General features: G+C 36.4%; 1 protein-coding gene across 1 annotated transcript in view; it reads left to right on the forward strand.

Moving 5' to 3' along the window:
- The window catches only part of TRIM24 (tripartite motif containing 24), a 74,506-nt gene that overhangs the window by 35,553 nt on the left and 21,136 nt on the right, over positions 1-17,817 (forward strand). The window contains exons 7-10 of the mRNA XM_023745307.1: positions 997-1,143; positions 9,174-9,291; positions 12,236-12,504; positions 17,609-17,782. Coding sequence (XP_023601075.1) covers positions 997-1,143; positions 9,174-9,291; positions 12,236-12,504; positions 17,609-17,782 — 708 coding nt within the window. The remainder of the gene's footprint in view (positions 1-996; positions 1,144-9,173; positions 9,292-12,235; positions 12,505-17,608; positions 17,783-17,817) is intronic.

Consider the following 17,817-nt stretch of genomic DNA (forward strand, 5'->3'; position numbering starts at 1 on the left):
TATTGAGACTATAAGTCTATATTGGAGCATAGCAATTTTACTTTAAACTTTTTTTTTTAAGCCAGTAGAAAGCCCTATTTTCTTCCTCTTTCCTTGCTAGGTAAAGGAGATTTTTGGATAGAAACCTTTAAAATAACCCAAGTTCAGTGCTCTTCACTTTTTATTAACCTGTGTACTTCCTTAGAGAAAGGTAAAACCCTCAGAGAGAAATTCGGTGTACTGCTTTTCTGTAGCTTTTCTGAGAGTGCATTGGCACATTAGTCACCATGTAACTCTCACTAGACAAAAAAAAAAATGTTACAGCTTTTTTACCACATGCGAAGCATACATGTTGTCTATCATATGGTTGCAATGAGGACTAGAATGCCTAAAAGGTGAAATCATGGGATTGAGTAAATTATGTGATCTGGTAACTTACTAGATTGCTGGAAAGGTTATATTTATTTTATTTGTGGGTATTGAATTTAATAGGCATTTACTGTATTATAGCTAATCTACAGGTTTTGTTCCTATTGGATATTGGAAGATAACATGAACAGAAACCTAAGTCCCAGATATACACTGAGTGGCCAGATTATTATGACCGCCCCATCAGTACAATGAAGTGAATTAGTTATGCAAATAATAATAATAATAAAACCTTGAGAGTATTTGCTTAGGAAGTTTTCAATATTCAGTATTTTTAAGTACTAATGGGGTAGTCATAATAATCTGGCCGGTCATAATAATCTGGCCACTCAGTGTATAAAACCATACTGAGGGTGGAGGTTAGGGGCCATGGAGGCCGTGGTGGTTGTGGTAGCAGTGACTATAAGGAGCATTTGGAGCACAGTGTTTTGCTGCATTAAGACTGATCCTTTGTACTAAGTGGGGAAAAGCAACACTAAGAGGATTTTCAGTTTCTTAAAGGTGATGGTTATTCTAATATGGTAATCTGAAAATGACCATTAAGATATGTTACAGACAGAAGTAATTTTGAAATTATTTTCTTTTTAGAGCCTGGCGAAGGACCATCGCATAAAACTTATGCAACAACAACAGGAAGTGGCTGGACTTTCTAAACAGTTGGAACATGTCATGCATTTTTCTAAATGGGCAGTTTCCAGTGGCAGCAGTACAGCACTACTTTATAGCAAGCGACTGGTAAGATAGACCAAGTGTGGCATTTAATATTCCATCAGAATATAAAGAGAGCCCTGGCCGGTGTGTCTCAGTTGGTTGGGCATTGTCCTGTGCACCAAAAGGTTGCAGGGTTGATTCCCAGTCAGGGCACATGCCTGGGTTGCAGGCTTGTATTAACCTACTTTTGCCCCCACCCCTGTATACAGTAAACCCTCAATTTAACGGACTTCGGATTTAACAGACAAAACTTTTAGTCCGTAAGTTATATGTGAAAATTAACACCCTGTTAATTTTAAAATGCTTTTTAACCAAGACTTGCTTGTAATTAACAGGGTTTTGTTTTTTTTAATTCACTGTTATTTTTAACAAATTCTACCGAACAGGCCATATGTTGGGAAAAAAACACTGTAATTTTGCCGACATAAATATTACATAAAATTATTTACAGCTGTGGTCTACATATTTAAATGAAAAAGTCTACCGCTTGTAAACAGTGTTTGGCGAATGATGAGCATATGATCACACCATATCTCATGTGCATGGTGATTGGTTCTGTTGTTAACGTGGCATGACTTTCTGCAGCAGTTTTAACGTGTGCTAAGCCATGCCCCAGTCCTGTGCATTTGTTTACTCTCGGTGACTGGTGAATGTGTGCATTTACTAGACCTATTCAGTATAAATTTAAAATTACAGTAATACATATAGAAAACTTTTCTGTGAAATTAAACTTTTCATACATGCTTAATTTTAATTACACAAATGTGTCTACATAAGTAGAAATAGGTAAACTAATTTGTCACTTTATTAACACATGCATTCAGAAAACCTGCTTCATTCTATAATGGACTTTTAGCTTTAATACTAGTAGACATCCCCTTGCCTGAATTAGTCTGTTACAGCAAGGTGTTACTGTATTGGATTTTTTAAAATATTATTTTAGCTGATAGAGAAGCACAAGTCCTTCATGCATTTCTTGATGGGCGTGTGCACTATCATCGTGCTCATGTTCACAGATTAGAAGCTCCAGGTCATCTATTTGGGGTTGGGGTGTGGGTAATGAATGTAAAACCTTCCCTCCTTGCCACCCCCCCCCCCCCCCCCCCCCCCCACCAAGGTTTTGGTTGATGGAGGAGAGGCACCTCAAGGGCCCTAGTGGGTACAGTGCCAGCCATTGTCTCTCTCCCAAGTGGCTGGACTCAATAAATTCACTCATCTACCACTAGGCTCGGACTATCCAGAAGAAAATCCATCTAGGGAAGATAACATAATTGTCCCCTTCCCCCATGTTCTCTCTTTCTCTTGTTTCTCTTTGGCCTTGTGGTCATTTTTCCAGCCTTTCCTCCCAGCCTCCATCTCCTATTTAGAGAGTTATTTGTAGCCCCAGGTTGATGGATCTTTTGATTGCGAGAGTAGGTAGGTAGGTAGGTAGATAAAATTGATTTGTAAAACTACCATGTCACTCCTATATTGTTCTTTTCTAAGTTTTCTCTGTCTTAGTAGCAAATGAACTTAATAATAGTAAACATTTTCTGATTACCTATCGTGTGCCAGGGACTAATTTCAAAGCATTTTCCATGTAATATTTCCTTAAACTTTTTATGTTATTTTTATGAGATAGGTATACCTTTCCATCCTCATTGTGTGGGTGATGAAACCTAGGTACAGAGTTAAGTTTAACCTGCCTAAGGTCACACATCTGAGCCAGGCTGTGTTCCTCTTCTACATTGTTTATTCTCTCAGCAGTATATGGTGCTGAATATTTCAACCCATTTACTAGGGAAAAGTGGCTTTATGATTTGATGAACTATTTGGACAGTAGTCTTGAACCTTGGTACTGAAAATATGATGATTGCATAGTAACCACCTAAAGATTCTGGTTCAGTGGATTTGGAGTGGAGCCAGGTTTTGTATTTTTAACAAGCTCCCATGTGATGCAGATACTGTTTTCTATGGACCAGGACTTTAGTATTAAGGATGTAGGACACATTTAGTCATTGGAGGTAAAACCATATAAATGTTCTTAAAAATTCCTGCTCCTTTTCATTTTATTAAAGATTCCACATAAATGTATACTTTGTAATCAGATTATGATATTCAAATCAGTTTTCTGTTCAGCTATTCCATTTTTTGGAATCTAGTGGCAGAAATTTCTAATGACCATTTTGAAATAATGAAATGCACTTCTGGATCAGCTTTTATAAACTAAATCCAAATGCTGAGTGATTTATTAGAAAATTGATTTGCAACTATTTTTAATCATGAATTGTATTAAACTCATGATTTTTTCCTTTCATAATAATCAATGATGTAGTCTTAATCTTTAGGTCTTTTTTATAAAACTGCTTCATTAGTCTAATGAAAAAAACTTCTATGTAGTACAGACCTTCTCTGTTACTGATGTTATTTATATGTGTAAGAAAGCATATTATTCATACATAATAATCAGATACTTAGTCTTAGTATAAAATTTTGTTTCTCTAGTTTTATTATATAATTTGTTGGTAATTATAATAGGAGAAAACAGTAAAAATAGAAGATGGACCCTGGCCTGGTTGCTCAGTTGGTTGGAGCATTGTCCTGAGGGTTCGATTCTAAGGACACATACGTTGTGGGTTTGATCTTAAATCAGGCATGTACAGTAGGCAACTGATCGCTGTTTCTCCCTCACATCAATGTTCGTTTCTCTCCCTCTCTCCTTCCCATTCTCCCTCACTCCCTCTCTCCCTCTCTCTGCCTCTCTCCCTCCCTACTCTCCTTTCTCTCCAAAAACACACACAATACAAACCAATGAATATATCCTCCGGTGAAGATCTTAATAAAAAAGAAATAGAAGATGGGATTACTTAATCTGTTCGATGATCTTTTGAAATAGGAGAGAGGATGATTGTCCTGTCTGTTACTTATAGGAGAAAATAGGCACAGAGAACCATAAAGAACTAAAATTACCAGATTTCCTGATCATGTTTTTTTTTTCTAATTTTTAAAAGCCTATGTAATTCGAGTTGGCCTTAGTGCCTATTTAGAAAAGGATGTAATTAATAAAATAAATTGCCTGTAATGCATGCAGAGTTAAAGCTTATGATTATTTTTAAACATTTGAAGTATTTTCAGTCTCAGAAAACTAGAAAATCACCATATTATGCCAACTGTATTATTTTGAGCTCTTATACTTTATAAATATGATATGTTTATCCAGGTTATTCTTTAAATGTATTTTTACATATTTAGAAGGATTTCCAGTCTCAAAAATTTGAAAATTGCTATCTTATACAACCTGTTTTTAAGAGTTCTTATGCTTTGTAAACATAGCCATGTCTACTCAGGTTATTCTTCGAATGATGGCTTTTACATACATAAAAATATAAAAAATGTCTTGCTGGTGTTAAATTTCAATCTTGGATTGCAATTCTTAGTTCATCTTTTTGCTATAGGAATTTTAGTCAATAAAAGACCAGACCTATTAGAATAGCAGAATCCTTTCAGAAGTCCAGTTTTAAATATATTTTAAAACATTTTCACAGTATTTCCTTAGGATTCTTCTGTTATCCTTACATTTATTTAGAAGGAAGGTAAGAAATATTGACAGCAGAGAGACCAGAAGAATGAAACACGGGCATTCTTTTTACTAATAGTAAATATTTCTATAATACTATAGATAGATTAAGAAACGATTAAGGGTATAAGTAGTAAAAAGGAATTCTACAATCCTATTCCATTTCCCCCACACCCCCATCTAATTGATCTTCAAAGACCTTTTTTATGTTTCCTGAAGGTCTCATTGCCAATTCCTTATTTCTGATCCTCAGAACATACCATGCTCTCTTACCTGGGTTCTGGTACCCTTTCTGAAAATGCCTATTCTTTCTCTTAAATAACTAATGTTCATCTTTTTAGAGACTACAATGTTCATTTTAGGTTTATCTTCCTTTCCTCTTCACAGCCTCCAGTGACCAAAACTGGGTTAGAATCCCCTTCTGTTTACAAAGCTCTTATGCATATGTCCATCATCCTATTATTTACTTTCATCTACTATTATTACAGTTGTGTATTTTTCTATGAATTTCATTAGATCATACTTCTAAAAGTAGGAATTTAAGGAACTCAATGAAAAATTGATAGTGAAAAAAAATAATAATAAATAAGGTACCAGATAACATCTCCTGCCAGAAGCTGTAAGTATAAATGAAACTTTGTTAATTTTTTATAGTGTTGGGAACTTAGAAACAATGAAATTTTTTAATGAAATATTTTTTAAGTCTATTTAACTTTAATAGAAGACAGTTACAGTACTGCTATCTCAAAAGCTATTTGGACATCCTTCATATTTAAAAAAAAATTTTTTTTGCTTTTTGAACAACACCTAAGTTTTTAGTGTGAAACCTGAGTTCATTTAAGTGTAGATATGCCTGAAGAGATGAATAAGTATGTTTAATGACCATTGTTTATCGTCTACATTAGTTAGGCTTTATGATTTCTCAGCATTATCTAAAATCTGCATTTGATGGAAGGAGACTTGACTTGGGATGGTGAACACATAATACAGTCTACAGAATGTGTTGTGGAATTATGTAGCTGAAACCTATATAATTTTTTAAAAATAGATATTTTTATTGATTTCAGAGAGGAGGGAAGAGGGAGAGAGAGCTAGAATCATTCATTTGCTGCCTCTTGCACACCCCTTACTGGAAATCGAGCCCGCAATCTGGGCATTTGCCCTAACTGGAAATCGAACCATGACCTGCTGGTTCATAAGTCAATGCTCAACTACTGAGCCACGCCAGCCAGGCCTATATAATTATGTTAATCAATGTCAGCCCAACACATTCAACAAAAGTAATTTGACAAGAGAGTTCTCATTTTTACATTGAATGGCAGTAAAATACAACAGAAAACATGTTGCTTAAGATAAGGAGCAGAGTTTGGCCAACTTTGACATTACTTTTAGACCTTGCCACACTAAATTGGCAAATAGATACTAGCTATCTGAATTGTAAGTAAATTCTGTATCTTGTAGCTTTTCATCAGCAAAAGAAGAAGTTTACAGCTTAGTACCTCAAGGGGAAAAAAGTATCGATGTCCTAGTAATTTACCTCAAAGTTTCCTTTAATTAAAGCTGATTTCCTCTTAAGGAAGTACTCCCATTTCTGATTTAATTGTTGTTGTTGTGTTGTTGTTGTTTTTTTTTGGGGGGGGAGGCAGGTAAAAGAGCTTATGCTGCTCAATTTCCACACTAAAAACTATAAGATACTCAAAATGCTAAGTCAGTATATTTGCCTAAAGACAGAAAAAAGATGTTTTTAAAGAAAAATGATCATCTTTCCTTCTCGTCATGGGCTCATCAGCATGGTGACTGAGGACTCAGGGTAGTGAAGATGGTTGGGGGATCACACTGCATGAGGCTAGCAGCCAGAGGTAAGAAGTGATGAGTGGGGAACACAGAGAGAGTGAGCAGAAATCTTTCAAATTTTGGTTATATTAAGCAAATAAGTGAGTGGATTGAGGAAATAAGTAAATATATTGAGGGTAATGGCAGCTAATATTTTTGCTAAAGATAGAGTCCTAGATTGGAATTAAGAATATAAGTATGAACTCAAGACTTATACACATATACACAAAGATCTGGAAATAGTTATATATATATATATATACACATACATACATATACACACACACACAATATGTAAATGAGTGTGTGTGTGTGTCGCGCGCGTCCGTTTGTGTGTTACCCCACAAAAGCAGTAAGCCCAATGTTATTCCAGATCTTGGTTTCTAAATTCCAAGCAAAGTGAAGAAAAGTACAAATTGTACCCAGAACATCTTTTGCCAGAGACATGCTGAGGACATGTCAAAAGGACTGGGATCCAGCTTCAAAGGGCTCTCTCTGGGCAAATCAACCAATTTGAAACTCAAACTAAATAACTATAGTAATGAATCAGAACACATTGAATTAAGTAGGAATATGTGAGTCTATGATGATATAAACAAGTAAATGATAAAAGTTTGTCAGAACATAAATAACTGTCATATGATAGCCAGTCAACCTTAGGGACTGATCTGAAGTAAGTTTTGTTTTATCTGTGGAAAAGGTTGAAAAGAGGAAAGGGATTTTGTGTAATTGAGTATGAGAGAGAAAGTGTTGAGGGTAAATGCAAGGAAATGTTTATGATGATTAAACCTGGGATTTAAGCTGGATAAGGAGGAATTGAGGGGTAAGAGGGTAGGGATAATGGTAAGGTAAGATTGATAGGACAAAGAAAACTGTAAGAGCAAAGGCTTATAGGACCTTTAGGGTATGTGAGAGTATTTGTATCTGTGCAAGAAGAAGCAAGCTATAAGGAAGATCACCTAGGTGGATGTTAAAATCACCAAGAATTAAGATAGGAGTAATGGTGACGATGGTTATAGTGAACCAGGGGCTAAACTCTTCAAAGGCTGAGGGAGAATGACCTAAGGACTCACTGAGGACTGCATGTGGGTGGGGGGGATGATGACAAGAAACTCAAAGCATGGGAACAAGGAGAACCATTCCACTAACTAGCAGGCCTAGTTGTGGGCTGTACTTATACTTTCTTAGCAGAGATTAGTTTGTCTTTTCTGTAACTCATTAGCCACCTAATCTAAATTCTGAATCCTTCTTTAAAAGAAGTAGTAAAATAAATAAAAGAGCAAAATGTGTTAAAATTTTTTTATTTTACAAATAGTTGGTGCTTCTGTGATGTTTTGTTAATTAAAAAAACTGACTTTAACCTATCACTTTAAGATACTCTTTAGTTTTGTATTCAACATCATACCCAACTGAACTATACCTCAAAAAAAAATTTTTTAACCTCAAAATTTTTGATGTTTTGAAAAGAAAGCTGTTATAGGTCTACTTTTATATTTTAATTTTTATTTTTTATATATTTTTAAAATATATTTTATTGATTTTTTACAGAGAGGAAGGGAGAGGGATAGAGAGTTAGAAACATGGATCTGCCTCCTGCACACTCCCTAATGGGGATGTGCCCACAACCAAGGTACATGTCCTTGACTGGAATCGAACCTAGGACCCTTGAGTTTGCAGGCCGACGCTCTATCCACTAAGCCAAACCGGCTAGGGCTAATTTTTATTTTTTTAAATATATCTTTATTGATTTCAGAGAGGAAGGGAGAGGAAAAGAGAGATAGAAACATCAATGATGAGAGAGAATCATTGATTGACTGCCTCCTGCATGCCCCCTACTGAGGATGAAGCCTGCAACCCAGGCATGTGCCCTTGACCGGAATCAAACCTGGGACCCTTCAGTTTGCAGGCCGATGCTGTTGGGTGTTTCCTTCCCACGTCCCGCGTGGGTCAGGGTTCAGGGCCTGGAAGCAGAGCCGCACACAAATGAAAATGAAAAGACAAGAGATAATTTGAAATATTGGGGGACCAGGCAGGCAAGTCCAACTCAAGGGGAAGGACTTCCACCCGTGCTCAGGCCTCACCAAGCTTTTATTGATCTGGAATGCATTCATAGCATAGCCCTTAGGCAGGCGACCCCTGGCAACAGACAGACTAGCCCATCAGCAAGGATTTACATAATAATAAATGGGAGAGTAGTTTCAGCTACCACTGTCTGGACAAACAGAGGTGGCGCCTAACTCCGACCTTTGCTAGGGCTTCAAAGGCACCCAGCCTTCCGGGGGTTCTCTGTCTATGCTTATCAGATAGTGAAGGCAATAAACAGTTTCCCACAGATGCTCTATCCACTGAGCAAAACCAGCTAGGGCAGGTCTACTTTAAAAAAAAAATGTTTTGCCCTGCACACCCCACACTGGAGATCAATCTGGCAACCCAGGCATGTGCCCTAATCAGGAGTCGAACCGTTACCTACTGGTTTATAGGTCAGTGCTCAACCACTGAGCACACCAGCCAGGCTCGGCTGTCTGCTTTTTATAGTGTATATTTTATTGTTTATTTTGTGTTGGTACACATACAAGAGACTTACTTTTTGTGTGTATTTACTGGGAGTGTAATAAACTATTGGCCTGATAACGATACTGATGTTTAATTGTCTCCTTTCTTCTAGATTACATACCGGTTACGGCATCTCCTTCGAGCAAGGTGTGATGCTTCCCCAGTGACCAACAATATCATCCAATTTCACTGTGATCCTGGTTTCTGGGCTCAAAATATTATCAATTTAGGTAGGTCATTATGTATATTTTCCCAAGTACCATTTGTTTCTGGAACTCTTAATGATTATTATGTTATTGAAAATGTATTCCTTATACCCTCAAAATGTTTTTGTTACCTTGGTTTAAAAACATGGAATTTTTGTTAGTATTTTATTAATCTGTGTATATATGTCACACATGCATGAATGTTAACATACATATAAGTATATGGATGTTATGAAACATCCTCTGTTGACTCGGGATTAAGGAGTTCTATTTTTCATAGACTCTTGCTTGAACTTTTTATCAGAATGGGTTGATAAAACTCTTGACTTGTGACTGGCATTGTTATAGAATTTTTTGATACTTAGAATGTTTTCTGATACAATAGTATTTCCAATACTATTATTGGCTTTCTCTTTAGACTCTCATCAAATGCCTAATGTTACTCATTTGCTTTCTCTTGGCTAGGGAAAACATAGCTTTTTCTTTTGCCTTTTTGTAATAATTATACATATAATTTTATATAATAAATATAATTATACATATATTTAAGTTTCTAATTGAAGTGTTATGTGCATACAGAAAAGTGCCCAAATTTTAAATATTGGTGTCCACTGAATTATCACAAAGGAAGACTATCATCTTGGTAACATTAAGAGTTCAAACATCCTTGCAGGCAGTTCAGTAGGAAGTTATTTTAACTTTCTTGTTATATTATTTGCTAGGAGAAAAAGTCCTCACTTTTTGCCTACTCTCTTAATTTCTCACAGGGAAATTATATAAACAGAAATTTAAGAATTCCCTATACATTCTTCATTAACTAATATTCCCTTTGATGACATCATTGGGCTTATTAACTTTGTTTCAAAATCATCAAATATGATTGTGCTCTCATTCTGTAGGCTAGATTCTGCGTAAGAAAGGAAAAAATGGCACGATAGAGAGCCAGTACTCTCAGAATACACCAGGAATGGAAGAAATCGACTTACACAAAGCATTTATACAAGGGAAGAACAAAAAGAATAATGTTAGAGTGTCCCCTTAAAGAAAAAATAATAAGATGACCCCTGCAGTTCAGTTTAGAAGTACATAAAGCTATATGTTTATTGATAAATAGCAACAACTGGAACTACACACAAACACACACCTATATGTGTTACTATATGTATCCTATATAATAAATGCCTAATATGCTAAGTGTCCGGTCATCCGTTCAACCAATCAAAGTGTAATATGCTAATGATATGCTAAGGCCACTCAACTGCTCGCTATGATGTGTACTGACACCAGGGAGCAGACAGTCGACCGGTCAACCAGTCGCTATGACGTGCACTGACCACCAGAGGGCAGACACTCCCGACTGGTAGGTTAGCTTGCTTTTGGGATCCAGCCAATCAGGACTGAACCAGACAGGCCAAACACACCCTGGAGCCCTCCCATGGTCCCTCCCCGGTTGGCCAACCGCCTGTGTCCCTCCCTGGCCCCAGTCATGCACAGGTGGGGTACCTCGACCTGGCCTGCGCCCTCTCGCAATCCAGGACCCCTCGGGGGATGTCGGAGAGCCCGTTTCAGCTGGATCCTGCTCGACGCTGGAGCTGCCCCCTGGTGGTCAGTGCGCTCCCACAGGGGGAGCGCTGCTCAGCCAGAAGCCAGGCTCATAGCACACTTGTGGTGACGGGAGCCTCTCCTGCCTCTGCGGCAGCCTGAGGATGTCCGACTGATGGTTTAGGCTCGCTCCCCCACAGGCCATCAGTCAGACATCCCCTGAGGCTCCTAGACTGCGAGAGGGTGCAGCTGGCTGAGACCCCCCCCCCCCCCAGTGCATGAATTTTGTGCACCTGGCCTCTAGTTAATTAATACAAAGCATGTATCTAAGTAATTATCTCTTAACCCTTATCCCTCTCTACCAACCCACATTCAACTGTACAGAGAACCTACCACAGTTATATATCCACACAAGTAGTCATATCTATAGAGATGTATGTATTTATATACACTGAGTGGCCAGATTATTATGACCACCCCATCAGTACTTCATTGACACTTCCAAAAATACTGAATATTGAAAACTTCCTAAGCAAATACTCTCAAGGTTTTTTTATTATTATTATTATCATTATTATTATTATTTGCATAACTAATTCACTTCATTGTACTGATGTGGTGGTCATAATAATCTGGCCACTCAGTGTATATCATTTATAATACAAATATAGGCATAGGTAAAGGTAAGAATATATGTATAATTGCACACACAAAAATGGATATAGTTTTAGGTAAGTCTGCATCAGCAAAAATCAAATAAAGACAGCATCTCCTGTTTGTGAAGAGTTTGTGAAACTCTGATATAATAAAGTTAAATAATATTCTTTACTGTAGAACTTCTCAGAGCTGTCATTTATAGCTCTGTAAATTGTCGTTTACAATGAAATTTACATTTTAATTCTTCCAAAGAGACAAATTTTCCAAATTTGTTATCCATGGCTTCTGAGAAACATCTTTCATAGGGCAAGGGGAAAATATTGATCTAGATAAATATTCAGTTAATGTTTTGAGGATTTGGGTAAGTTCTTCAATGTCTCTGAATCATAGATCCCTTATCTGTAAAGAGGAATTTAACAATATACATAGACCTGCTGTCACAGTGCTTAACAACCAGTAAGTAATGAATTATAGCCATATTTTTTTTTAGGATGCATATACTTTGTAAATCTAAAACATTTAATTGAATCTATACTGTTGAGAAAATTAATCTTTGCCTTGTGCATGGATCAGACCTATTAGATGCACCCTTAAACTCTCTTAAGGGTAATTGTAAGCCACTCAAAATATTCTCTCAGAAAAGAGTGTAAAGGTTTCCTGAGATTGAAAAGTTCCTTGACAGTTTGGAAGTTCAGCAACAATAACCTTACAAAATGTAGTATTTCACTATCAGAAAAACTTTAGAACTTAACCTTTTTTCTTTAATTAGGTTCTTTAGTAATTGAAGATAAAGAGAGTCAACCACAAATGCCTAAGCAGAATCCTGTCATGGAACAGAATTCACAGCCACAAGGTGGTTTATCTTCAAACCAGTTATCCAAGTTTCCAACACAGATCAGCCTAGCTCAGTTACGACTCCAGCATATGCAGCAACAGGTAATGGCTCAGAGGCAACAGGTGCAACGGAGGCCAGCACCTATGGGTTTACCAAACCCTAGAATGCAGGGGCCCATCCAGCAACCTTCCATCTCTCATCAGGTAAATTTGGAAGCAGGCCTGTCCTAACTTAGATAATTATAGTACAATTGTATTTAGCAACTCTGAAAATAACCAGGACACCCATCATCCATGATTTAAATATATGAATTTATAAAAATGTATTGCATTGAGGATTCCTGATTTAGCTCCTAGATTTTAGCCCTTCTCAAAAAAAAGAATTAATGGTTTATTTAACCAGTACATCTATTTTTATTACATTGTCTTAATATTATAGACAGTGTGGGGATGCAAGTGTTTAGAAAACCACATTGCATCTTAGAAACTAGGGCAAAATGAAATAGAAAGGGGCAGGGATGTGGTTCATTAGAAATATACCTTTTTCAAACTTTATTTCTGAGCAAATATTCCATGAACCATTGTTATTTTCACTAATTATGAAATATTGTTTACTTTTAATCCAGTTTTTTAAGATAAAATATTCATATATTTTGTTAAATGTTTTAACTGTTCTGCTCAGTTTAGATGTGGGCATACTTAGTTTTAATAAAGGTTTAGTAAAGACTATAAGGTCAAATTCATACAAATTGTCTGTTGTTTTCAGTTATATATATATTTATGAATTTATATTCTTCCTATTTTGGAGAAGGATTTGAAGGACAGTAAATGACATGAATGAAATGGAATGAGGTTTAATAAGAGTCAAAGTGTGTAGAACTAGGCTAAGAATTCTCATACTTGAGAGCAAGCCTTAGCTCAAAACTTATTGTCAACCTAAGAAAAAGAAATAGAATTATCTATATTGTGTGATAAAAAGGAAACATATTAGTTATTTAGAGGAGAAACATGTTACTAGCACTAAGAGGAAGATATTATGTGAGTGAGTCTTTATAAAACAACAATTAATGGAATAATTGTATTTTTGTGGTAATTTTACTAGTACAGAATATAAAAATGGTCTTCATCTGACTCTTATTTTAACTCTGAATAAAAGTTGTGGGCATATGTAGATCCTAATATTGTTAAATTGCTTCTTTGAAGGCCTGAGGTGATGTACTTGAGGTTTATGGCTTTCTAGTGATTTGATTAGGAAGGCATATCAAATCCAAGGGAATATTAGTATACCCAATTGATTATTCCTTTCAAACTTTGTTTTAACTCAGGTTTTTACAGGGAGTAAATAACAAGCAATTTAAGTTTTTATGGTGAGTGTTCTATTAGGAAAGAATTGTACGCTTCAGATATCAGGAGTGAAACTGGCAAAGTTGAAATTTTGTTAAGAAAATTGAGGAATAATTTTGTTACTACCTCTGTAGACTGCAGTGACATATTGCAGATAGACTGCAAAGAATGCCAAAACTTTTTCTCAAGATAAATGTGAGGAGGAGGAGAAGAGAGAAAAAATAGTAACTTGTTGAGTGCCTAGTGCTAAGCATTTGCATAATTAATATTTATCTTAAGTGTCTGAGAGATGGTAAAGTGATTTTCATTAAGTAGTTTATTAACCTGAAAAAGAGTAAATTGGCTTTCCAGTAAGAAGTGAGGAACTGAGGTAGTTAATAGATATTATCTAACTTGGTCACATTCCCATAAGTAGTTATTTATATAAGCAATGACAGACAGAAGTGAACACTGAACCTTTAGCTTGTGTATCTCAGAAATTTGCTTTTGATCTTATTTTTCCTCTCTAGGACTTACTGCTACATAATCTATATAATGTATAATCTCTGTTATACAACCCAGTTTTCTCACTTAGAAATAAAGTAATTTTTGCATCTTTCGGTCATTACCTCATACACTGTTCTTTTCTCTTGACTCTCAGTAACTCCTGAACCTTCTTTCACACTCTCATGTTTCATTTTTAGCTGCTCTCTGCCAAACATTCACTCATACATTTTCCACTTACCAATTTGCGCACTCTACAGATTTTTACATTGCCATGCTTACCAACATTCTTCCTTTTCTACCAGTTTATTTACATATATGTGTCGGAAAAATGATTGCCTATAAGCAGGTGTGTATATGTGTTCCTGGCTTTGTGGATATGTTCAGATTGTACCGTACATCTGTCCATAGGGTTCAGGTAAATTTAAAAGAGTGCTTCTTAAAGTCACTTACATGATTGCTCTCTATTCTTCTTCCTCTGAAGATTAACCATGTACTCTGCATGGTTAAAGAATTTGGTGATACAGAGGTTGAATACATAGTTACATGATTGATTGATAAAACTTGATAGACATTGTGCATCTCTGTTTATTTAGCAGTATACAGTATATTCTATTACACTCTGATGTTCAGATCTAAGTTTGTTAGCACTGTCACATGTTATTTTTTTACATATATACTAGAGGCCCAGTGCACAGGATTTGTGCACCGGTCGGGGGCATGGTCTGCGGGGATTGCCTGCTGTGCGAGTGCCACTCATCCCGGTCAGCCAAGCGGCACTTCCACTGTGGGAGCACACTGACCGCCAGGGGGCAGCTCCTGTATTGAGTGTCTGCCCCCTGGTGGTCAGTGCACGTCATAGCGACTGGTTGACCGGTCATTCTGGTAGTTCCACCGTTCAGTCGGTGGGCTTTTATTATATAGTATAGGATTTTTATTGATTTCAGAGAGGAATGGAGACCGGGAGAAATATGGAAACATCAATGATGAGAGAGAATCATTGATTGGCTGCCTCCTGCATGCCCCCCACCAGGGACCAAGCTCACAACCTGCACATGTGCCCTGACGGGAACCGAACTGTGACCTCCTGGTTCATAGATTGACAGGTGCTGAACTACTGAGCCACTCCGACTGGGCACATACGTTATTTTATACATAATTCACATGAATGTTTCTCGAACCTGAGCCAGATTAACTGTTGTGGAAATATTTTCATTTTATATGTACATGTTAATTTTCCTACACAGTGATGGATTTTAGAAAGACATATGCTATCCTTCATTTTTTACATAGTTGGAAACTACTGACCTAGAATAAAATCAAAACCTGCCCTAGTCAGTTTGGCTCAGTGGTTGGAGTGAACCAGTTCGATTTCTGGTCAGGGCATATGCCTGGGTTGAGGGCTCAATCCCCAGTCGGGGGGCGCATGCAGGAAGCAGCTTGTCAATGTTTCTCTCTCATCGATGTTTCTGTCTCTCCCTCTCCTTTCCTCTCTCTAAAAAACTTAAAAGACACTTATTTTAAAATAAAAAGTATTTATTTTAAAATAAAATAACAGTGATTTTGCTATTTTTTATGCTAATAACTAGTTCCTAATGTTATTCTTTCAAGTTGCTTCCTCTGTCACAAGGATTTTAGAAATTAATTCAGTCAAATATAACAGTTTAGGAGAGGCAAGAAAAATCACCTCACATCTTACCAAACTGCAGGGTCAATATTCATTCCTACATTGATTGATTCCTCGGAGTACATTACTGTGGCACCAAGTATCTTGACTGAATCTGGGTGAGGGTGTGATAGCATGGTAGCAGAAGCTTCTACAACTACCTTTATTCTCCCTTAAGGATTACTTTGGGTGCTTTTCCACATTTTAAAAAAACTACAGATAAATGGAGGAGTTTTTCACTATGATTCTCCAACTATTTTCTCTTTGTGTTTCTATGATATAAAACCCTTCAAATCACAAAACTTTAGTAGAAGAATAAAAATTGGTTTTTATTGCTTCAGGTTTTTTACTTTTGTAAAATTTTGACACTTATTTTTCACCCACAAAATTTTCCTTGGTCTTAAAATAATATTTAAATCTATTTTTCATTGGTTTTATAATTACTCTTGAGAAAGTTACTGAGGGTGAACCCAGTGCTAATTAATTTGTAAGAGAGGGGAGAGAGAAGCAATGTTATCCAGGAAAGGAAATTCCAAAAATGGGAGAGGAAAAAGAAGACAGGGCTATCCTCTCTATAGCTCCTCTGCCTTCACAGAGTCAAAGTTTAAGGTGTTGCTAATTCAACTTTATAAATTCCACATTCATTGTCCCCTGTGAATGTGAGAGTTAATAGTTCCCTCTCTGAGAAGTTCTAGTTGTAAAAATAAACTGTTAAGATAGCCTGCAAGTAAGTATTTGCAATAGTTGCCAACCATAAAGAGAATTGGATAGGCAAGAGACACTGGCATATAAGGTTACCTTTTTCTAGAACACTGGTCTCAGTTTCTAGGGCTAGCATTTAAGAGCAAAGTAAGCTTGCCTTCCCAGCCCTTGCCCTATCCTGTAATCAACCAATTTTGTCCTTGAAGTGTTTCCTTTCAAATCTATTTTCTTTTTGGGAAACACATCCTCTAAGCTGTAATTAATATATTAACCCCTAGCAAAATAATAGAACACGATTTGGTAATAATATGGCAGACTAGATTTGGAGAAAAGCCTTAGTGTTGCTTTTTTACTAGCTGTGTGGCTTTTTTTTTTTTTTCAAGTTATTTAAGCTTTCTGATGTATAGTGTCCTAATTTGTAAAATGAGGGGAGAGTAAAATGCTGATCACAATGCCTGGCATATAGTTTTATTTCAATAACATCTAAAATTCATTTACTTCAAAATGTTACTTAATATCAGCTATTTTCATTATTAATGATTTATTGGGTGAGAGTACAGACTTTAGAGCCAGAGTACTTGAATTCAAATCCCAGCTCTATCCCTTACTATCTTTAATTTTTGACAAGATACTTAAATTGTCCTTACCTCACAGGATTGTTGTGAAGATTAAATGAGTTAACACATGTAAAGAACTAAAGCAGTACCTGGCCTATAATAACTGATAAATAAATGTTAGCAATTATTATTTTACCACCACCTTATTTACGAGGTTTGAAGAGGACAATTCTTTGCAAAAGTTAATCATAAACAAGGACTGAGAACCAAAGATAAATTTTCCCTACTTCCCCACATGGCATAGGCCCAATCCTGGTATAACCTACTTAAAATCGGAAACCCCTCCACCAACGCTCTTAATAAAACTCCTTTTCTTTAAATTGCTTCTATACATTCTGGAAGGCTGCCTTATTCCCCTATTCCCTTGTTGTAGTGTTAATTATTGATTCATCTGTGACAGAGTTATTGTTTTTCTGTAAAAGTAATAAAATAGAGTGCTTTATAATTTTATCTTTCAGATTTTTGTCACTGAATTGGTTTTATTTCTTTTTTTCAGCAACCCCCTCCGCGTTTGATAAATTTTCAGAATCACAGCCCCAAACCCAGTGGACCAGTTCTCCCTCCTCATTCTCAACAGCTGAGATATCCACCAACCCAGAATATGCCACGGCAAGCAATAAAGCCCAATCCCCTACAGATGGCTTTCTTGGCTCAACAAGCGATAAAACAGGTATACATATTCACTTATTTTCCTTTTGCTACTTT

The sequence above is a fragment of the Myotis lucifugus genome, unplaced genomic scaffold, assembly GCF_000147115.1.
Source record: "Myotis lucifugus unplaced genomic scaffold, Myoluc2.0 scaffold_532, whole genome shotgun sequence".
Classification (NCBI taxonomy): Eukaryota; Metazoa; Chordata; class Mammalia; order Chiroptera; family Vespertilionidae; genus Myotis; species Myotis lucifugus.